This window comes from Ceratosolen solmsi, unplaced genomic scaffold, assembly GCF_000503995.2.
Source record: "Ceratosolen solmsi marchali unplaced genomic scaffold, CerSol_1.0 scaffold2, whole genome shotgun sequence".
NCBI lineage: Eukaryota > Metazoa > Arthropoda > Insecta > Hymenoptera > Agaonidae > Ceratosolen > Ceratosolen solmsi.
Window position 1 is genome coordinate 5394165 of NW_011948422.1, and position 26110 is coordinate 5420274.

Genomic DNA, 26110 nt, shown 5'->3' on the forward strand with positions numbered 1-26110 from the left:
TCTCTCTCTCTCTCTCTCTCTCTCTCTCTCTCTCTCTCTCTCTCTCTCGATCTCGATCTCGATCTATTTGTCTGTCTGTCTCTGTCTCTTTTAGTATATTTGATTTGCAACTTACAAATATATTAGCATATACTCAATCTTATAACCCCTGTATTAACTGCCCCATATCTCGATTTTTATTTAAAAAACTGCTATTATCACAAGAGCTTTCACGCATCGACTTTCATTTCTGAATTTTATACTTATACTGTCTCCTCGTAAACAAGCGATAGCAAGATTTTCTCACTCCGTTTATACGTAATCAATAGCATGCAGTAGTACATAGGAAAGAAGTGACTCTGCATGATTAACAATTCTAGTCATTTATTTACCCTCTTTTCCATCAACTATTCTATACAATTTCTCCATGCCTTATATCCTTTTGCTTATATCCTGAAAGAAGACCTGACGAGTAACGTAAACCTACCGAAAGTACTACGTTGTTTATTCACTTTTATTTGAAATTATGGTTGCCACTCACCTTTTTACTACTTCTTCTGCTTTATTTTTTTTTTTTCAGTTACACATGATGTGACTAATATAATAAAAGAATACAGTACACTATTCTGATATATAAAACTATGATGAAAACTATCTAGCAATGTATAATATAAAAGAATAATAATAGAGTAAATAATGAGTTTTATTTTTACAATAAATATTTATACGTTCAATTAAATATATTAAAATTTCAAACCTTTGAATGTGTACAATTATTATAAACATGTAGATAGATATCATCATTCTATCATGGCAATCAATTCTTAATTTGCAAGGTACTTATGTTAAAATTATTAATTATTCTTAATGCAATGTTGGATTGTGTGGGTATACTCACATTCTATGATTACATTTATTAGATAAATATTTTTCTTTGTTATTAATCTATCTTATATAAAAAGGAGAAATTATATTATAAAAAATAAAAGAAAATTTAATTTTCTTTGCAGTTTAGTTATGTATAAAGATTTTCGACATTCGATATATTGATTAAATATAGGTCAGTATAAACTAATATAACTTCGCTCGTTATATGCATTACGCTCTATATAACCTTGATTTATTTTATTAATATAATGGCTTCTTTCATAAAATAAAGTGAAATAAAAAATATTTATAGGAAGGGGCTTACTACTTAACGTCGGTTTTTAGCGTTAAATATTATTTATGTTCTATTTTATAAAATTATATACACATTTTCTTATGAAAAAACCTTAAAAAATAATATATATAAAAGTAATGATTAAAAATTATAAAGAAAATATCTTACTCTTTGCACTGGACTAAGATATTTGGGATTTAATGTTGAATTTAAAAAAAAATTATAAAAATTTGTTATTAATTTGATTTTAGCTTTTTCGAAAGCGATTATTATCTATAGTCAGTAATATACATATAACTATAACGTTATTTAATGCTCCATTAGCTGATTAATTATTATCTAATTATCATTTGAGTTTTAACTGTCGATTCTCACAGATTTTTAAACAGACATCACGGGATAAGAAAACATAGACCTTAAAAATCTGCTAAAATATGAAATATGACATAGCATTCATATAAACGGTGATTCAAAAGTACGCAGCGTAAGAGTGTTTGTCCGCTTGATTTTTGATCCTTACGCTGATATCCATGAGACATTGCACCCACCAACTGAACGTTCAAATGTCTTGAAAAAACTTCCTACTCTCTCTTGTACTCCGACCCGTAGCATCGCGTAACAAAACTTCCTTAACCAGAGCACGCGTGCTTGAATGGGATTTAATTCGAGCTTTCACTCTTTTAAGTACTCCAAGTGTAATTTCAATGGTCTTGAGTGGATTTTGAATTTACTATTACGACAATGTTTCAATTAATAGTAAAGCATTTAGTGCCAATTAATTCAATTAACCGGCGAATTATAAGAATTTAAAGACAAACGCTTATTTATAGTTGGGCTTAGAATTTCTAACACGTTCTGAAGTTGGAGGTATTAATCGCTGGATAAACGTCTTAAAATGAAAAGTTTGTTTATATCGCCGGATGCTGCTTCTAATATATCATCTAAATATCTATATATAAATATATATAAATATAAACATAAATATCTAGAGTCTAACAGTGTATGAAGTAACTACTCTAACGTTTTCGCTTATTTTTGTTTTTTTTTTTTTTTTTTTTTTTTTTTTAAATATATTTTTTTTGTCATAAGCAACGATATAATTTATGAAATTTCTAATAAATATATGTAACTTTAATGTTGCTTTGACAATTCGCAATGCAGAATGATATTGAAAAATGTTGAATTTGCTCGTATTCCAGTTTAATAATGCATGAAATATTAAGTAAACATATTAAAGGAACGTCCTGCCTCTCGATTAAATTAAACTTTAATAATCTAACAAATAATTAAGAATTGTCGAGTGAATATTACTCGATCGTTGGATTAATTAATAGCTATCGTTGGATCGTTAAAGATGAGGCTTAAGTAAGGTTGCTGAAAAATTTCTCAAATACTTGACATTATGTGCAAAAGATATTCGTAAACCTTTCGTACAAAACGTATAACTTAAAGTTCACACTTCCCGACAATCGCATACGTATTCCTTAGGCGCGCATTCATTATATATCAAATAGGCTACTGACTTTCTTTAAGAGCAAAAAGCCTACAATGATAATTCATCTTTATCTTAAATCGTAAATCTTGCACTTGCTTAAGTAAATTATTTGGCGGGCAGCGCGGAACGGTAAAAGGGTCGGAGTGGAAAAAGCGATCAGAGCACGAATCAGAAGACACAGCTTTCCTCGCGAGGATCGCATCCCGCGTGCAATCGTCCTCAAGAGAGACGGAGGTATCGTCGCGAACTCTCCCGTGTATATAGAGAAGGAGAGACTCGCGTCGTGACGAGGACGGAGAAAAGGAGAAGATCGTCCCGTACGACTTGCCCTCTCGAGAGAGGAGCTGTGCGCTCGCCACTCGCAATCCTCTCGTGATCCTCGATGCGGCGGCTCTCTCGCAACGGCAGTCCGCCAAGGAAAAGGAGAGTAAGAAGGGAGGAGTTGCCCTCCTGCGCCACCTCTTCCTCCCCCTCCCATCTCGACCCCTCCGACCCACGCGCGAGCGCACGCGGCGAGCGAAGGACCATCTTATTAGTCCCACGCTATATAAACACTGGGAGACGGCATGGCGAACAGTCAGCCTGCGACTTTATCCGCCGTCGGGACGGCACTTTGTATGCGTGCGAACAGGTACATACACGCCGACCAATTCCGTATACCAAAGTGCAACTACCTCACATGTGATTATACGGCATTCTACGACACTCTCCATTCACGCTCACTTCAGCGCCAAAAATCTTTTCTTACCTCTGCTTTTAACTTTTTCGTCCACGGTCTTTGGATGTTTGGCATTGGTTAATTATTAAGACGGTTTTAAGACGCTTTTAAGACGATATTTTTTAAATCGGTGCACCGAGTCAGTACTTGTATATGTGGTTATAGCAAATGCTTCGGCAAATGGCAATATTTTGGACTATTGATGGAAACGCGGCTGTGTGAATTTTTGTGAGCTACTTGAGGAAAGGAAGGGGCTGGCTGCACTGAGATAAACAATTGCACCACTCACATCCTTTCGGCGATGTGAATTCTTTTCCCCCTCGCTATTACTACTAAGCCCCGTTGGATTCCATTTTTCTCAAATATTCTCAAATTCATAAAGTCGTAACAACTTTAATATGAACGGATGATTTAATTTTGACGTTATTTTCGCGACATTACGTGGAAAATGTTTGACATTATATTCTACAATCATTTGCACAAAATTAATGCGATTACCGAACGAAAGCTTTTTTCTTTAAAGATTTAAAGATAGAGTTTTTCACAATTAATAAAATTAACTATTTCACATACAATAATTGATATCTACAGTACAAACATACTTACTCGCGTACATATATATAATTTTTTTTTTTTTTTTTTAAGTATGTAACAATAGCATCAACATTCTAAATATTGTCACGAGTGTACGAAGGAGCAAAATTATTTCCTTTCTTCGTTTCGTCACGTAAGAATTCAACAAAAATTTCCACAAAAACGTTCTCAAGTATGATCTATTCAATTTTTTGGAAATCAATAATTTGTATTGAATGACTATATTATTTTATCATATTTTTCAAAATTTTGGTCTTATTATTATTTATTTATTTATTTATTTATTTATTTTTTTTTTTTTTTTTTATTATTATAGCCTTATTATAACATAAAATTTACTTGTATAAATTTAAAATACTTTGTGACAACAATTACAACACATGTTGCATATTATTATACATTATTTACAATTAAAATACTTTAGAAAGTAATAAATTAGAAAGAAAACCAAAAAAAAAAGAAAGAAAAAAAAGATCGTCAGCATAAAGTAAATGTGTCAAGTCTTGAGGTAAACTTCTACGTTTAATTACTTGTATCGACGAGAATTACTTTTTATATAACATTAAACTCAAATCATTATACTTAATTATGATTGTAGATATAATAGCCAAACATCTTGCAAACAAAAAGTGTAATGTTTCATCACTATTGATATAAAAACAGCCAAAGACCGATCAAACATTCACAACCTGAGTTCGATATGATATTCATAAAAGAACCGACACGTAATTACAAATCTAATCAAACTTACTGAAAAGCAAATTAAACTTAGTTAGAAATTAGTAACATCGTGATTACTAACATAAGAAATTTTTTCTAAAAATAAATCAGCAGAAAGATCGTTAAAGAGAAAGTAGAAGCTTCGCCAAATTTACGGATTCTGTTTGCCGCGGAGGGCTCGTTCAAGCCTCGCGTCTTTCGCTCTTCGTCATCGAGAGGGAGATCGACAACATTGACGGATAATAAACCATCGTCATGCTTCTAAGCGCCTCACAAGCTCAGGTAGAGTACAGTTGTTGTATGGTAAATGCATGTGGGCGACTGAAGAATTTAGAATGTCGAAATTTAGGTGCGAATATGACTTTTATGGGGGGAGGGGGGGTTGGTTGGTTGGTTGGTTGGTTGGTTGGTTGGACAATTTAATAAATGCATATTAATAACTAATGACTAATCTAATGACTAACAATGTACTCGAGAACTTGTGACAATTAATTTTTTTTAACATAGTTTTGCGAGATACGATGGAAAATTTCAATGTAAATTATAGATTATACAAACTCATAGAAGTAACAGTTTTTGTTGTTTTTTTATCGTAATTAATTAATAACGCATTATAAATAACAATTACTTAACAATTATAAAAGCTCATAAAGAATTAAATTACAAAGCGATAAATAAATTAGAAGTGCAATTCAAAATCTTAACAGAAACTCAAGAATATTAATATACAATGGTTTTTATCAAATTTATCGTAATAAATTGAAGAACTAAAATTTTTAATTAATTGTTCATTTTGCTTTTATATTAATTATTGTTGCCATTTTTTTCATTATTTAGAGTATAATTTTTCTCAATATATATTTTACAAAATGCTTTCAATTGTATATGCACATTAGAAAATAAAGATGATAATAAAATTTTAATGCCTCAAATTAAAGTAACGTCATTTATAATACATAACATTAATTTTTTATACAAATTGCAAAGTAATCATATATTATACTAATTAATGATTTGTATTAATTATTCTTTACACATTTATTCTTATTGATCATCTAAAAACAGCTTTCCCGTAAGATTGTTACTTTCCAATGAAAAAAAAAAAAAATAAAAAATAAACCGTAAATATAATTACGTACAGATATTTTTAAATTATTAATCCTAATATGAAACTACATAGTGAAAGCTAATGCGAATCATAGTCATAAACTTAAACATTTATAGGGTTAAAATCTCATTAAAAACTTGACCCATATTGGCCCATGGCCCACTAAACTTTTTCTCTATCTATCTTTCATCTATATTATCTCAATCTTGTACAACAAGTTTATTCGGCTCATAACACTGTCGAATTATTGTATATAATTTTTAATAAATAATTAAATTTTTAATAATTAACCTTTATAAAATCAATCGTTTATAAACTTTAAAGTCTAAGATTTTTGTCCATCAATGACGAGGGTGAATTTTAAAAGAATATGTGATGGAGCGAATTACTAGTTGAGATGATTAAAATAATTAATTATAACAAAATTTTAAGTCTACAATGAGAATCTCTTACAATGTAGAGTTTTATAATTTAAGAGGTTCGAAAGGTTCATTTCTCAAAATTTATAAAGGCCATCATAAAAACTGTTAGCAAGATCGTTATAAATTGTATAAAAAATATTTATTTAATACAATAATCAAGTTCAATATAATAAGTCTTCTAAATTATTGAAATAAATGCATTTATGTATTATATGTGTTATATTACGTTTAAATTGCGCTTCACCCAGATAAGAAAAATGTATCTAATTAAATGAAAAATTACATTCCATATTGGCAGATGCATACAATGGTTTATTTAAACTCTTCTCAAGATTGAAAAATACAAATAAATATTTCTACACTTTATAAAACTTAAGGAGAGTTATATATTATGTGATATTTATTATACTTTATCGCTTTTTAATAATTCATAATTCTTTTTGGTTTTTTAAATTAATTTCAATAAAATATTCAATAATTCTTATATTTCATGTATATCTATTGGTAATATATGATAATATATTTTAATTATTTATTATAACTAAATATTAAACTTTGTATGCATGAAAACTCTCTTGAGAACATATTCTCTTTGCATTTATTGTCTATACATGTATTTTATTTACTCCAATAGTTTCATTTTGTAATTCTCTCTCTCTCTCTCTCTCTCTCTCTCTCTCTCTCTCTCTCTCTGGTTTATGCTCCGTATATATTTACGTACTTTGAATACATATTTTCAATCTCGATAGAGCAAACAAGGGGCTAAATGTAGAAAGTTTTTATTAAATATTATATTTAATTGCATATTTTTGAATATTATATTGATTTTTAAAAATTTAGAATATACAATAATAGGTTTCTATTTTTTTTTTTTTTTTTTTTTTTTTTTGGTTATGGATTATAAAAGAAATGTAGCTGCTTAATGTTTTGTTAGAAAACACATGACTACTCGAATCCGTAATTTAAAATGAACTTGCATTATAAATCCATTATATTGATAATATACTTATACATAATAAAATATGCCTCATAAAGAAATATATTAAAAGTTTTAAAAGTTTTTGAAATAATAAAATTAGTTAAATAAAACAAAATTATTCTTAAAAGTCACAAGTCAAAAATAAAAACGATCTTATAATTAAATTCATTTATGCTACTTCTAAATACCATTCGTTCTGTAATACTCGTATCACTATATATTACAAACTCATTATTAATAGTTATTAGTAAGACAATAATTTATGAAGCAAATTACAAATTATAATAATTAGTAAATTTTTAAATAAGTATTGAAAAATAAATTTCTCAAAAATTGACTAATTTAATATTTAGATATATCAATGGGAAGATATGATTTTGATATTAAATAGGATTCCTTCCGATATTTATTATTTTATAAATTTTAAAAACTTTTTAAAAAGTATTTTATTATTAGTAAGTTAATTATTAAAATTTTAGCAAGGCTAATTTGGCGTACGAAAATCGACAAATACACTTAAAACCTTACACAATTGAAAAATTATAATGATTAATAATTTTTTTCTTATTTATTGAATAATATATAAAAAATTTAAAACAATGCTCGCATATAAAGCGGGAAAACAACGTTAATTTTTGCACACATTTACATATTCGTGTTATAGCAATTTGTATAGTAGTATTTCGTTAGTGTACTATTTCTCTACCATTTTCACTATACAAGGATGCACATACTTATCTAATTGCAGAGAAAGAGTAAATTATTTCTGAATTACACCTATATAATTATATAAATAAAAAAGCTTATTCTTACAATGTTATAAAAGTACGAAGTCTACTTAATTTTCTCCTACATAGCATAGATTTTTATATGTGTTATTTAAATTTTATCGATTGTTATGAACTTGTTGAATAATTTCACGATGCAAAATATTAATACATAATATTAATTCTGTATTTTAATAAATGCCATTTATATTACATATCTATGGATCTCATATATATATATATATATATATATATATATATATATATTTAGATGATATTCGTCACGTACAAGGATAGCTTGTACACACAATAGACACGTATAAAATATTGACTGAAATTCGCCACCCGAGTATGAAAGTACTGATACGAGCACTGGCAATGGAGGATAAACATAAGAAAATGAGAAATGAAAATAATTGCAGGAGGGGGTGCTAGAGAAATAAAAGAGATAGAACAAGATCGTTGCATATGCCTGCTTACACGTATATGTGTGCGGCCCTACTTCCAGATGTGTATACAACATGTATGTGCATAGACACGTGCATATGTATATGCTATAAAGGTGATAGCAGTGCATTGGAGTAAGCAAACGTGCGCGAGTCGCGTGACAAAGCAGTTACGTGTGTATACTCTACGTACGTAGCTCGACAAATGAAACTGTCGCCGTTCGCTTGAATAATCGCTCTCTCGTTGCCGGTATAAATTACGGCATTTCAGATCCTTTTGCGTTAACGCAACCTGTATGTACACGAGCGAGCGCGCGCACACTCGCGCGCGCACACACACACACACCCACACCCACACGAGATAGTGAAGGAGAGAGAGAGAGAGAGAGAGAGAGAGAGAGAGAGAGAGGCGGATGCACACATATAAACAGCTCATCGAAATATTAAAGCGGAAAAGATAAAATAGAATAATAACAGGTCTTGCATGGGAAAATATCAAGGAGATTTGAGACGTTTAATTGTAATTCTTGCGCGCCCGACGATATTCGATTACGAAAATTTGAACACTTTCGTTGGAATACAATTCAATGGATAATTAATACAACTCATTTAAAAACAATAATGTCAATTATCCGTCATTTTATGTAGCCGCTTGGAAGTTGAATAAAAATCCTCGAGTCTAAGAATTAGGAATTTCTTAAATAAATAATTTAATAGTCGTAATAATAACAATTTTTTTAAATAATTCGCATTGAATAAGAGCAATAAATTGTAATTATTAAAGTTACGTTGGAATGTTTGCAGTTGCTATTATATTAAATAAATTAACAAGTTTTTAAGTGAATTCTTACTTTTAATAATGATAAAGTCACGTTAATTGACTATAAAACATATTTTATGAATTAAAAAGCAAAATTTTAAAACGTTTATAATATCATCAGATTATAATTTACAGAAAATCTTGCAAGACATAATAAAATAACATGATCAATTGCCATTTCAACTTTTCAAGCGATATAATTGAAAAAAATTTTATTAATAATATAACTTTAAAAGCACATTGAAAGTTAACATAATTTATAAAATAGAAATATCTAAAATATTTCAAATTATTAAAGACAAAAAAAAAATTACCTTTACGACTAAAAGAATCTTGAAACATACAAACATTGCGATCAAAAACTTCTAATTTTTTTAATCCTTTTAAATTTATTCATCGTATAATCAATATTTTATTTAGTCTTTATTACTTTTATTTTACAATAAATTAAATGTTTCTACAAATAAACATTAATGGTATTTCAGTAGCGAAGAAAATAATATGATACAGATTTAAATGCTGATTTGCAAAAATTATCGATTTTAAGAGAAATCTTAACTCTATATTTAAAAAGTGATATTAAAATTCTCTAATGAATATTATAATAATAAAAATTATATGTAGAATATATAATAAATTGTAGTGTAGGTTTGTACGTTCAATAGAAATAATTGTTAACAGCAGAATTCTATTCATATTCAAAGTAGATTTAAATTAGTATTAATAATATTACCAAAATTATGTATATTAATTTATTTTTATAAGTTACACAGCAGAATGATTATGAGGATTATTCTTTTATTTTATTATTTAAACATTTAAAATAAAATGTCTTTAATGCGTAAATATAACTATTCATTTAGTTAATTAAAAATAAATAAGTAAGTTACGTATTAGATTATTATAATAATATCGATATGATTGAGGACTACTTTCCTAGTTTTTTTAACTATGTAGGATTTTTTTTTTTAAATAGTGAAATTGTTGATGAAACTTTTTAAAGTAGTTAGTTATATAGAACCAATAAATTATTTTGATTTACTATCAAGTAATATTTAAAAAAAAAAATTAAATTTACCTTAATTAGAAGTAACTAGTGGAACACTTTCATCTTTGTCCAATCTTCAGGTCTGCTAATTACAAGAACATAAATAGACCATAAATTATGACTACCTTAAGTAGTTTTTGTTTAATTCAACAAATTCTCGGAGAATTTCGTATTATAAAATTTTTATTTAATTAAAAATTATAAGTGTATATTAAATAAGAAATCATGAAGTCCAATGTTTTATATGGAAGAAAAAACGATCAAAATCATCTTGAATTAACATAATTATTTATATATATTTATATACAAACTTATTAATGAAATTAAAATTTTGGACATAAATTTTATTTAATTCTTAAAATTATATAATTTGTTTTTAATATTTATTTTTAGAAATTTTGCTAATTTGATATAAAAAAAATTTTACGTTTCAATACTTATAACCAATTTGATCAATAAAAAAATTTTCAATGTTTATATGTAAAATAATTACAATTCATTATCAACTTTTAAATGTGAATATAATGTTCTAATATATTATCAAATATAGATAATCGAATTTCATTTCATCAGAAATTTTGCGTTTTGATACATTATCGTTAATTACGTAAATCCATTAAAGATTATTGGAAAATTATAAAACGTATGGTAGTAAATATATCTTGAAAATGAAGAAAAATAAAATATATTTTAAATATTCTTATACATTAAATGCTCATAACATACAATCATTTATGAATTTTTTAGATAATAATATATTTACTAAAGAAAAAGAATGAGATATTTTTCAATATTATAATTTTTTTTTCTTTTTGTATTAATAAAATGTTCTATTGAAATTATAATCGCATACTTAACTAGCAAAGATTCTAATATTTAAATAAAAATTTAATTCTCTTAATATTAATTATAAATTAATGTTTTAGCGAAATATATATATATATATATATGTGTGTGTGTGCGCGTGTGTGCGCGTGTGTGCGCGTGTGTGCGCGTGTGTGTGCGCGTGCGTGCGTGTGTGTGCATGTGTACGTGCGTGTGTGTGTCTCTCTCTCTCTCCCTCTCTCTCTCTCTCTCTCTCTCTCTCTCTGTGCGTGCGTGCGTGCGTGCGTGTGCGCGCGCGTGTGTATATGTGAATGTAAAAATTCATTGATTATTCTATAACTATTATTTATTAAAATTTTTTAACCAACATGTTTAAAACCATTCTCATTATACGATTTTTTTTTACGTCCTGTAACATAAATAGTCGGAAGTGTGGCGGCTATAATAGTAAAGTACACCGACTGCGCAAAATAAATGTGCATCCCTTGAAAGTAAAAACAGTGTGCGAAAAAAAGCAATAAAATGCTGCCTTTGCGTAACCGATATTTAAATCTTTGATCCATCTAGCGTCATAACTAAGGGGTTCGTTAGCTCACGTTAAAATAAGCTGCTTAATTATTTTTCAGTGGCAAGTGAGCTGCTAGGAATAGGGAAATGGAAAATATATGGAACGAGGAAAGCTGGCAGTTCACCCTTTAACATTTTTTTATACATATTGCCATAATATGAGCTGTGCATAGAGATATTTTGGATTTATACAGTGTCACGTAGAGTGAATTAAACGGCCGTTTGCTTTTGCAAAAGAAATTGAATCATCTTCTTATCTCTGTAATTCTTGTGAAAAAGTGTAACTATAAAAGTACGTACATGCAAGCATGTATTACTTCAAGTAAGTCTAACCTAACGCCTACATTTATTATCAATGTATATGCTCAGAATCGTAATACGTGTATATTCATATATATATATATATATATATATATATAAAGTTTAGTTTCCTTGCTTACTAAGGAGATCTTATTTTTCAAAAGTTATAAATATTAATGAAAAATATAAATGAAAGGTTATATAATAATTTTAATGAATACATATTATTAATATTCTTAACAATTTTAAAACAAATATATCTTATCTTCTTCCAAATGGGTACCCAAATAATTAAGAGTTATAACATAGTTCGAAAATATTTTCTTCTTCACACAGTACAATATTTCAAATGCTTCATAAGGATATTTATCAAAAAGCATTAACATTTTTTATTTAAATTTCAATCTCAATGATTAATGCACGGTCTTGAAATTCGTCAGTAAATATGATAATTTCAATTTTATATGATTTGCTATGAAAGATATTTTCGAGAAAATTCTATATTCAGCGCGGTACTCATAATAATGGAGGTATATCATGAAACTTTTTTCAAAAAAGGTGGAATTATCGTTTGTGGTGTAACAAACGTATGTGATTCAAACGTGAGTGGCTGGTTTCACTAGATGGTAAACACTAATTTATATACGGCTTTTCATAGTGTATGAACACACATACGGATAAGTGGTTACTTTAGTGTAGAATTATTATATATTTTCATTCAATCTTATTACCAATGCTTCAGTTATGTCGAATATTACAATTAAATAGAACTGAATTTTTCAACAGACCATTTATACATAAATTATATAGATTAAATTAAATAAATAGTTATGATATTATGCATATTTCTTACGAGCATATATTCTGAGAATATATTTTTATATATTTCAGCTTCTCAGTCAAGTAATATTAAGGTACATTATATCAAGCAATACTTGTAGATTATTAAGTATTAAATGACAAGTATTTCTTTTATTTTTAAATATTTATTGAAATTCAATTACAGATTTTTTTTCCAACTATTAAATTGGTCGAACGATGTATACGGTTAGAAAGTATTTTTCTTCCCAATATGTAGACAATATAAAAGTATAATTTATATTATAAAACGTTTATATAAGAAAACAAAACAAAACAAAAAATTGAAAAATTACATAAAAAAACTAAAAAACTTAAAAACTTATTAATCTTGGAATGAAATTTATAATTCATATTTAGTTATTATTTACCCTTTAAAATTTAATTTTTTCTTGAAACTCTATTTATATACTCTATGTTACTGCAACTTATTAATTTGTTATATACACTACATTCAGCCTGATGTAATATTTAAAAAAAATAACCTGACAATTGTAGTTTGGACTATCATATGAAATAAAAATTATTTATGCGGTTTTCATTTAATGCATTTATTATTATCTTCTTTTTTTTTATTTTTACCACTGGCATTCAATTTTTATTATATTTTTATATATAAAATAATAAAATTTGGCAATTATTACAAAATACCTTTGAAGCTCTAATTAAATCCATATATTATTTTAATATTATTCAAACAAACAAATATTCTTTAATTTCAAATATTATTTTTCAAACAAACTATTTATTAGAGCGAATTATATCTTGCAATTTAATAAATTATTAAATTTATAGTCGATTTTATTATCATTCAAAATATAAGCTTAAGTAATAAAAATATATTACATGAATTTATTATTCATAAAATTAAATAAAATGTTTTTTGTTATGATTATTTTCAATTCTTTACAAATTCCATGAATTTATATCTTATATTTAATATAAAAATATATAATATTGTTTAAAATATAAGATTCTGAATACATTAGATTTTTTAAGAAATTAATTGTTTTAGGATTCCAAACAATACTTGTCGTTTATTCAAAATTATTCAACACAACAGATAAAGTACTATTTTCCTTAGACCTGAATTCACACTTACATATTATAGAAATATAATAGTTTATATTTAACAATACGAAAAATACTGAATAAATAATAATATTACAATAGCATCGGAGTATAGACATGTTTTCATACATATATATATATATATATATATATATATATATATATTACGTATATATACGTATTCCATTACATTTCAAAAATCCACAAAATATTCGATGGCATATCGTGCATTACCAAAGAAATTACAGAAATTTTCTCCCAGTCCATTATTCTTCCTTCCTCTCCTCTTATTCATTTATTCACATCATTCACACTTTCTCATTGCCTATTTTTTTCTCTCAAGTATTAAGTGCATAAAGTATATAAACACGAAATATCAGGACTTTTGATGACGAAAAGTTGCGACAATCATCATTTAGCCGCATACCTTTCTACCTATGTATATTTATACCTATATAGTCTACTTTTATACCTATGCATATGCATACACATGAATATGCACATACAAGTGTTATTTGTACAATTTTAAAGCTCCTATGAAATTGTGAGAGGATGTATAGTCAATTTTGCATGTCAGCCTCCAAATACAATATAAGAATATTTATAAAAAGAGATAAATGAAGTATTATACATATTTTAATATAAAGTCTGCTATATTGATAAAGAATTCAGGACGATTCAATTTGCGAATATTCTATTATATTTGGTACTACGTAACGAAAAGTTTAATACGTAGAAATAAACAGGTATTACTAAGTTAAATTTATTTTAAAATATTAATGAAATTATTAATTCATAATTTTACATTATTCCAGATATCATACAGAGAAGCATGTAAAATAAAAACTCTTCAATTCGAATGATCGAATTATTAATTAATTGGCTAAAAATATTATTAAGACTTTTATTTTTATTCTATAAATTGAATTAGTCCTACAATGTTTCTGTATTAAACTCGAATATTATTATTATATTAATTCATTAAGACTGTCTTAATTACATTAAATTCTATATATTAAATAATTACATTAAATTTTCTTATTTTTATTATATTAAGTTCGCCAATAACTCTATGCTAAAAATTAATATAAATCCTATAAAATACTAATGCCGTGTTTATAGCTATTAAACACGGATAAACTGACAAATAAATGTTTATGATTGTCACATTATATGATAACACATTAAATTTGTAACTAATTTCTTCATTTAATTTGTAAATTCAGAAGATAAATAAAATTCCTTTGAGACTTTAAACAATTATTGCAGTTATTTGCATTAAACACTGCAATTTGATTTTGAACAATGTGTAATAATATGAATAAATATCAGTATTATTTTACATCTCTTTACCATTCTTTTTAATAATCGTGTGTGTAACTGTGTGCATAAGCAAAAGCTTAACATGGAAACACACGTATATTTAATTTGTATATTTATATTAAGTATTAAATACACGTAGCATAATTAAATTTAATTCTCGATAATTTATAATTTTTGTAATGTAAACTTTTTGCAATAATTCAATACAATCGACAATCAGATAAATTGAGTAAAAAAATTGAATATCACTTTTCAATTTACCGTCGCGATTGTTATTATTACAAATTATTCTTTTTGAATACTCATATTCTGATTCGTAACTGACTTTAACCTAACACAAACAGGGATTAATATAACAATATAACATTTTTATTTTAATTTAACGCTTAATAATTGAAATCCCTGCATTAAAATAATATTCTTCATAGTATTTTTTAAATGAAAGTATATGAATATTGATAAAAATAATTGTTGGTTTAAGCCAGAATACACATTAAACCATGAATATTTCTAGTTTATTTTATATTATGAAAAAACAATAATCAGCAAATAGAATATACTACATTGCTTTTTTTGTTTTTCCTTTTTGTGTTATTATAATCTCATTCATAATAATTGTAATTATGAATTATGAATGATTCGAACAAATGACTATTATCTCATTTCAATATCAAGGTAAGGTTGGGTGCATTGTAGTTTTCAGAGCATAAATATGCGTATTTGAGTTTGTAAATCTTCTTAAAATACTAACATGAAATGTAAATAGCGGGTTAAAAAAAAAAAAAAAAAAAAAAAAAAAGAGGAATCGAAAGTATTAATTTGTAATTGACATTTCAGTATTATTAAAAAATCAAACATTTATGCTAACAAATTAATATAACATTGTTTTAGTCGTAAATTGCAGTAAGTTTAATGAACTTTTGTCGCACACAGCTTGCTCTGCTTTGCCTCACGGCGGTAGCAACCACGACCAGAGATGCCTTGGCGGACTTGCCGCCAGGTACCAGACGAAACACCTACCTGCCACCCGAGCCCACAAAGGGCTACGACTACAGTAAGCCAACAGGTCCGGGTTTTCCAAGTCCGAGTCCACCACCAGGGCCAACTAGACCTCCCTATACGCCGTCACGACCCTATCCTGGAAAATCCACGTCGCAAACTCCGGATTATACAGGATCGCCTAGTTCACCCGGTCACTCGGTTAGTACTTTTCAGCATTGGTATTGTTTTGAAAATAAGAGCTATTCGATAATAGAGCAGTAGCAAGTGGATATTTTCAAGACTTTGATCCTATTGTTAATATTAATTAAAATTTGTAAATATTACATGATTTTTAATCAATAGCCATGAAATGTAATGAACCGCCAATTTTTATAGGAGAATACATTTTGTCTTAATTATTCCAATTGAGTTAACTGTATTAATTAATTTCATTCCAACGGAAAAATTACTCATTGCTTCGAAATATATGAAGCTCCAATCAAGTTAATATTTATACTCTATTTATATGAGGTGGTAAATCATTCTAAAGTCTAAGTTTTACTATTGACAAATATTTTATCTAAGTGTATTATAATATGTTATTTGCGTGATTAATTTTCTACAATCTCAATAAACAAAAATTTAATGTGTATGTATAATTACATACATCATTAACAAATACCGTGGAAATCGCTTGTGTACATAAAACGCTAAAGTATTTAAAATACATTAATTAACTGGGCGAATTTAACATACAATCTATATTCATTATCACACAATTGTTAAACTTAAAATATTGTCTCACTGACGAATATTACATGCGAACGTATTTGATTTATGGCCAGTTATTACTTTCAAAATAATTCGATTTAAACTAAAATAACTGAATATAGAAAATTTTAGCTTCATTTACAATTACAAATAAGCTTTTTGATTTAATAAGATTGATAATATGCTTATTAGTGAAACTAAAAACTTTAATTAATCACTAAAATTCTGTATTAATACTTATATTATGTTATTAATAGAATATGATATTAATTAAATTACTGTATTATAGGACATTGAGTTTGTATATTAAGCGTAAAATCTCCTATTTAGTCGGATAAAGAAAAATATTTATCTTACATTTATAGTTAAATATTTATTTATTGGATTATATATGGACAAATCAATAGATTTGCAATATCTTAAAAATTTTATTCATTAATTGTGCCTCGTATTGTATAATTTTACAATAAATTTTAAATAATAATCCACATTGCCGAAAATATTATTGATGCTTATAAACTAACTTATGTAACTTGAAGAATTGTTTTTCACTATTAAATCATGTCTTTTTACTTTAAAGATTATCGACGGGCATTTTCATAATAACACGAGAAGGCTGAATAGCGAGTAAACATAATATTAATAATTTAGAATATTAGATTAAGCAAACTAGAGAATACTAAAAAAAAAAATAAGAGGTATTTATATTTAATATTTATTAAAGCAATAAATATAAACTGAAGTATATAAAATTTATCTATCCAGCCCTTCATCGCTAATTCGTCAATTCGTTTAAATACATCGTTACTCATACTACCACATTATACTAGTTACTATGTACAAGTGGTTATGCAAGTGCTACACTTATTTCTCATTCATATTTAAATGGCTCTCTCTCTCTCTCTCTCTCTCTCTCTCTCTCTGTCGGAGAACTTTTGGTCAGCTCGTATCTCGACTTCTGGTACAATACAAACGACCAAGCAACGAACAGCGGCTACAACAATGGCCTTACCCCCATATTTTTTTTTCTCGTTATGCTGCACCTCACTCTCGCGCCTAAACGGACACACACGCTCGTCTTTTTCAGTCGAGCTTTTTAAGAGTCACGCGATATCGGCTTCGCACGAACACGTAACGATGCGCGCCCACACAACGAAGCCCCAACAAAAATACAACTCACCGTATCCCGAGCGCATACGGTGATCCTCGCATGTGGTAGTGCCTGCGCTAGTACCCGTGGCAATGGCTGTGCTGCAGGTGGCTTGAGAAAGAGGGAGGGAGTTACCGTTATAAGCCTTTTAAAGGTATTACCATCTCTTTCTTCGGATCCTCTATTTTATTATTCTTATATCTGCAGTTTGCAGAATCCTCGCGTTAAAGCGGATATAATCATATTTGTGTACTTTATCGGCTGATTGGGGATGTGACTTTTATTAACACTGATAAATTTGATTAATTTTTAAGGTATTTGGCTGCCTAACATCAGATTACGATAATTACTTTCCATTCGTTTCTTAATTCAATGCTTTAAGAACTCGTATTCCCTATTCATGAATAACCAACTTTTCAAGAAACTTTTTATTTCAAGGTAGGCAATACTTCATGCTGCACTAAAGAATTTTCTAAGATGCGAATTCTGATTCGTATCAATAACAAATTTGTACTTTCACAACCAGAAAGGTACTTGAATGAATTATTAGTTTTCCTTAGTTACCGCGAACAATGTTTCTTTTTTTTTTCTCCCTTTATCTTTTTCTTAGTTTTTTCTTTGTTTTTCATTGTTATTTTTGCTTTATTGTTTGTTTTTTGTTTTTAATTTTGTTTTTAGTTTTGTTTTTTTTTCTTCTTTCTAGTAATTTAAAGTAATTTCATAAGTATTATTGTATTGAATAATTCGCATTAAATTCCATGTTATCCAAGTATAAATCCCATGATAAATGGAATACGAAGCAAGCAACGAATTAATTAAATTTGAAAAAAAATTTTTTAAATTAATATTTTTTAATTCTTTTACGCTCGCGCTATCTACGACTATTACAGCTTTGCGCTCCCCCACAAAAGTATTTTGCCTAACAAGTAAGCGAATGAGCGAGCGCGCAACTTGGCTTTGTAAGCACCAGAACTGAAAGCCGCGCGTGCCGTGAAAAATATAACGGAAAAAGTACGATTCATTTTGAGCTGCGGCTCTTTATTTTGTTGCGTCTCCTCATCCTTGATGTAATTAAAACGCTGAAACTTCAGTTCACTTTACTTTATTAAAATTCTAAAAGGGATAGATATACATTAAACAATCCGAAAAGAGGAGTCCTACCCATATTTAATTAATTAAACGCATGACAGGATAGACATCGGTTTCCCATTGTTATAATGTGATGTTAAGGGATGAGATACAATTAAATCATTAAATTTCCAAGTCGGTATTCGCATTACATATTTTAACTCTATGATTTCAATTATTTCGATACTTCAAATAATCACTAATCCCTACAGATTCAAATGTTTTTCCACGTACTCGCGTTTAAATAAGTAGATTCATCTCAATCATATATCCTCAAGTTAAAATTTTGCATTATATTCCAATATAAAAGATTCCCAATTAAAATATAGAAGCTTAAAATTACAATCATTTAATCTACCCGAACTCAAGAAGAAAGTAACTTTAAACCAAGTTTAATAATTATCAAGCGATAAATACACTTTAGATTAAATATGCATACATTATTATTATCCTAGGATTAAACTTTCAGCGAAAAATTTATTTATTTTTAGTCTATTGTTTATTTATACTATTATATATAGCAATATATTATAGATATCAATATAACTGATATTTATTTATTAATAAAAGTGTAAAATCGAAAGGAAGCATAAGAATATACATAAGAATGAGATGAAGGGAGTAAGAAATACAGAGTGGGAAAGAGAGAGAGAGAGAGAGAGAGAGAGAGAGAGAGAGAGAGAGAGAGAGAGTGAATTCGCAAATGTATTTGGGTACATACCTATAAAGTAAAAGGTGCATATGTACAAAGTAAAAAAAAAAACAGCGACGGAAAGGAAGAGAGAGAGAGAGAGAGAGAGAGAGAGAGAGAGAGAGAAAGAGATGAGACTATTAGAGACGTCTAAAGTCCTTATCTACTGACTTTTTACAATGGTACAGAGTAAAATTACAATCGGTCTCGCTCAAATAAACTTCCTCTCGTCCATTCTCATTATTCTGTTCACAACGAGTCACATAATTTGAGTCACGAATAAATGCAGCCGTAGACGCAAACGCACATATAGAAGCAGCCGGAGCGGAGGTATTCGCGTAGAGAAAGAGCCGCGTCCGTCATTCGTGCCGAGTAAAGAGTCAAAGGAGAGAGAGAGAGAGAGAGAGAGAGAGAGAGAGAGAGAGAGTCACGCCGCAGCCGCGGCTGGCCCCGATAGGAAATAATTTAGCTGTCCGCGTTCACCTACCACTAATGTACGTAAGCTACCGCCGCTGTTGTTACCGGCGCTGCTCTTACTGCGCCGTTGCTCCGGCTCTTCTTGCTCCTTCTAGCGCTACTCGTCCTATACGGGAATTTCTGATTTATTATTGGCCAAGGAGCGAGCAGTACGACCGCGAGGATGACCGCGGCGATCCGCTCCAAAAGTAATAGGAGCCCCGCGTGGCCCATCGATCTTTCCTCGCTATTCGACGTGCGCATACTTAATCCCGGTTATTAATAATAATTATTTCATGACCTGCGCGGCCCTGTGCCACGGTTATGAAGTCAAGAAGACTTCTTAATTCTGATCGATCGCTTCCGACGGACGCGCTAAAAGATGGGATGAGGAAAGAGGAAAAGATAAGCGGCGCTGCTGCGGGGGAGACTGGCTTAGAGACTCGTTGGGACTACCGCGCACAAAGAGGCAATTGTATGATCATCGTTGGCTATTTTTGAATTGCGTCATATGGAGTGCATAATTCATAAAATACATGCTAGGTTTCGCAAGAGTCGTCGTGTAATACTCCTTACGTGCTTCTATTGCTCCTAGTTTGCAGCTGAAACAACAGATGTAAGATTAATCGTGTAATTTGTTCACGATTTATCGATCAGCGATTAAAGGACGCGTTCGATTTCACGCAAAAAAAAAAAAAAAAAAAAAAAAAATATCTAGCTGATTAAAATTCTCATATTTCATTGTTATATTTTAGTGGGAAAATGTTGCCACCACTAACTAATTTTTTTTCTTTCTTTCATTTTTATTAACATCTTGCTCTATTAAAATAAAAATTAAAAAATCCTTGAATTTATTTAGACGTTCAGACATGAATTCACTTAAATAATAAAGATTTTTATCGATCTGTATTTTCTACGTTTTCCTATGCCATTCTCTTAAATATATTTCTATTTGAAAATTCATAAAATTACCGTTCCTCGAATATCTAATAATTAAAAAACATTTGTTACAATTCACTTGTAACAAATCACAATGCATCAACGCTATTAGGAGATAACTGTCTTCTCCATATCCAGTGAAATAGTTTAGAAATTTCTCAATTGTAATTGCAATATTAAGTGGATAAAATAAAAATATTCATTCGCATATAAAATATGAAAGCCTTGAATTATTATATATCAAAATTTTTATACGCAAGTCTACATTATCTTAGAATCTATTGAATATTTTGCTAATTAAAATATTGTTTTGCCTTTGACAAAAACTTTTATTTATATCTGAGCAATAAATCTTAAAAATAATATAATATTTAGCATATGAATATAATTATAATTTCGCAACGTATTATTAACATTATTTAAAAATTATATTTCATACAGATATAATGGAGTTTTTAAAAACAAATTCTTATGTTTTGAATTCATAGCTAAAGCATAATAATAAAAATCGATCATTCAATGTCGAGCTGAAAAATAAAATACTCTCATTATCAGGAATTTATCAGGAAAATTCTAGTTTCAATTCTATGTATTTCAATTGCATATGAATTTTATTAAAATTGAAAATGTATGCATGTAACAAGAGTATATTTTACTTAAAAAAAAAATATATATATATATATATATTACCTATTGAAATAAAAAATATCAAATTTCTTAACAAATATAATGCCACATACTTTTGCCTCTAAAATATCATTTTCATATATTTCTAATTTACATTTTTTAATGAAGTATTTGCAAGTTTTTCAATTTTTCAAGTTATTTCTTTACTAATTATTAATATTCTTACGTAAAATATTTTCATTGAAATGTATAACAATCAAATAATTAATGTACTCAGAGATAAAAGTGGGCAGAATTATGGATAAAGTACTTTAATGTTTTAATACACATATTTAATTAAATAATAATTTTACATATGATTAAGCAACCGATTTATAATACTTTAATTGTATTTTACAACCAAATTAATTTATTTGCTTATTTATGTACTACGTTAATTAAAACCATGTGTACTTTGTTTAAATTTTGTATTAAATATTTAAACAAACATTAATAACACATTAAAATTGTAAAGATTTATTAAATTTAAAATATTCAATTAAACTAATACTCTCATTAATCAATATTATATTATGTTTTAAGAAGAATTTGTAATACGTGTTTTATTTAATTCTTAAATATCCTAATAATTTATAAAATTTTCAACTTCTTGTTTAGAATTAATTATTGACTGTAAGCTTAAAAAATTAAAAAACTTCTATCTACATTGGATTACATGTATATAAATGTATATAAAAGATTACTTAAGAGCTTATTAATTTGACAATTTAATATTAAAGGATTGTAGCCCTATCGATATTCCTAACAATTAACTAAAAGAACCACAAGCATATATTTCCCATACCTCCGTCCAGTGGAAAGTCGTCCATTTATTTATTCGAAATTATTATTGAAAGGTTAAAAAGTGAAGAATGTTACTTCTGAGTTGAGGGTAAAGAGGGAAAAACACCGTATTCTTCATTACGAGCATAATAGGTGTACGACCTGCCACGTATACTTGAGCAAAATCCCGTGACACACCAATCAACCTTCACCCAACAATTTCCTGCACCCACACCCGCACGTACAAATGTGTGACCTATCATTGCAAAAGCCCATCGCATACTTGCAAGATAAGCATCTTGAATTTATCGAGAGGGGAAGGCTAGGGAAAATACATAAGTGACAAGCATCACCATAGATGCATTGTAATGCGATTCGATCGGTTGCGCGCACGCGCGCACGTACACTGCCATATTCCTACGTAAGGTGCCGTGCGAGTGGACATACGAAGGCTCATGTATACACCCATTGGTAGGTCAGAAGCTAGAAAAAATTGAAAACATTGCTAATTCAACCTTGTACGCTTCTCTGCCACTATAAATTAATATCGCTGAATATTCCGTTAATTAATCTATCAGCCAAAGAAGCTTCGATCAGCCTCGTAAAAAATCAGGCTGTCACTCTTAATCTCACATGATTTAAAAGTCCACTAATGACTGCGGATAAAAATAAATCGAAACAAACACGTACATAAGAGCTCGGCAACTCTTATTTACTTGACAAACTTGCGTGCCAAGCAATCGCAAATTTTGCCACCCTTTGTTGCGTGGTCAGTGCCCGGTGCATGTCTCATGTGCCACAGAGATATTTTTGCGCGACAAGGCAGCTTTTCTGTGATCACATCCGCCTTAGTTCTCTCGCCATCTAACGCTTCATCATTTCGCTTGATAATAATATGATCGAATCTCGCAATTTGCCCGAAGATATATCGGAGCCTGCACTATGAGACCTAATGGCGAAACCCAACCTTATGACAATCCAAAGTTCCCTGATTAACTCTACTTAGATTTGTAATTCAACAATTATCGCTATCAGTGTATTTCTTCATTATCTTACATTAAATCTTAATTCGAGTCACAATTGTCAACGTTCTTTAAATCTTAATCGACACGATGAATTACAAAAAAATAATTCTTAATAGCTAATTGTTATGGTAGAATATATTATTTATATGGTATTAGAAATTGATAAAACTATAGATTCTTAATCAAAAAGAAAAAATAAGAAAGGAAAAGAAAAGAAAAGAAAAGAAAAGAAAAGAAAGAGAAACACAGAAAAAATTCAATATGATATTCCGAGATTAAATATTAACATGAGAAAACATAAGAATTTTATTTTTACTAAAATCAGCTAATTATAACTTCAGAATATTTCTTAATTTATAATTTATCTAAAGCTTGGCAATACCTTAACCTTTTTAATAAAAAAATAAATAATAAATAAGTAAATAATTAAGTAAATAAATACATAATAATAAAATAAAATAAGTACCAATTATAATGAGTAATATAATAATATACTAAAATAATAATAATATAATAAATAAATAATATAATAGTGTTTTAAAGAAAATAATATTTTTATGTAATATCAAATTCTAATTTTATATTACCTTTATTTTTCTCAATATTCTTTTGATCGTACGAATAAAAATCTCTTATTTACTGTATATTTCATTCTACTTCAAACTATTATATCTTAAAAATCTAAAATGAAAAAAATTTATATATGAATCAAGATAAAATATATCATCTGTTAAATAAGAAAATTAATATTTAATAATTGAAGGTCCATTTTCATTTCACTCTAAATAAGTGGATTGATTATAAACCCCCATTATAAACCCCCCCCCCCCCCCCCCAAAAATAGAGGAAAAAAGACAGAAGAAATAAAATTATTTACAAAACATGTATTTCAATATAAAACCATTGTAATAACAAAAAAATACTATCAAGAAAGAAGAAAACAATGGGGAGGGAATCTTGTGATTGTCTATATTGATAGGTACAAAATAAATAACTGGCGAGATGTTAGAGAGAGAGAGAGAGAGAGAGAGAGAAATGAAAATAAACACCGAGAGAAATAGCTAGGCACGCGTACGATGGGTAAATTGAACAGGCTTTGAACGATTTGTACATTCGTCGCTAGGAAAAACGACACGCACGCGCATCCTCACGATCCCTCGCGAATCAAATGTATTAGAGTCTCTACTAATACTTTTTTTTTTTACTAGAAATGCGAGCTCCGCAGAGATTCGCAAGGAATGTAATTTCAATCCAACATATGTCGCGTGTGTATCCATTGATTTGTATGGTATTCGTGTATGCCACACTAACCGGTATGGAATCGCTCAAAATTAAATATCAATTTATTATCGAAATTTCCGAGAGAGAACGAAACAAAATAGGCTATTTCAGGGATATGAATATTTCGTAAAATATTTATCGCAAATCGAAAAGCAGTACAAGAAAATGCTACTTCAAACTAAATAATATTGCTTTTAAATTTTCAAATAACTTTAAAACTAATTTTGACAGTAAATTGACGGACGATGACGAGCGTGTTTAACCGTCTAAAATGAGTAAATATTAACCTTCTCATATATATATATATATATTATAAATAACTTTTAAATAACGTTGAGAAAGAACGTTATAAAAAATTTAATTTTATATAAAAAAAATTGCTTTATAGCTATACGTCGTTCGATATTATTCTCATTGTTTGAACTACATCAATGTACGTTGTAATTGAAAGGTGAAAAAGTAATAATGACATTTTCAACCTGACGAATTAAGAAGCGCACCTCGACACATAAACCGATGTGTAATTTTACAAGTACATCCTAATGTTTCATATTGCAAAATGAACCGCGAGCACAGACGACGATATGAAAATCAAAAATTAAAACTAAACTCCAGTGATTACAATAATTCACCACCATTTCCAAACAATTATATAATAACCATATCTCGACGACCACCACTGTTCTTATCACAGCCAAAATACTCACGGTGGTGCATTTTTCTTTTGTTTTTGCTTTCAGCAGCACGAGGACGGTCATGTGCACGAGCCCGGTATGCCCTTCGACTTCAATTACGCAGTGAAAGAGGACACTTTCGGCAATGATTACTCCCACAACGCCATAAGCGACGGGGACGTGACGACGGGGGTCTACCGGGTCCAGCTCCCGGATGGTCGTACCCAGATCGTCCGTTACACCGCCGATTGGAAGCACGGCTTCACGGCACAGGTCTCCTACGAGGGGACGCCGCACTTCGATCCCCCGCGCCCGATCGGACCCGGACCCGGGTCCGGTCCCGGCAGCTTCCAAGGCTATTAG

General features: G+C 28.8%; 1 protein-coding gene across 1 annotated transcript; it reads left to right on the plus strand.

The window, feature by feature from the left end:
* Window positions 1-3212: 3212 nt before the first annotated feature.
* On the plus strand, window positions 3213-26110 carry LOC105362035 (pro-resilin-like). The gene is made up of 4 exons (XM_011499359.1): window positions 3213-3267; window positions 4780-4950; window positions 16136-16402; window positions 25814-26110. The coding sequence occupies exons 2-4, from the start codon at window positions 4924-4926 to the stop codon at window positions 26108-26110; spliced, it is 591 nt and encodes a 196-aa protein (XP_011497661.1). The 5' UTR covers window positions 3213-3267; window positions 4780-4923.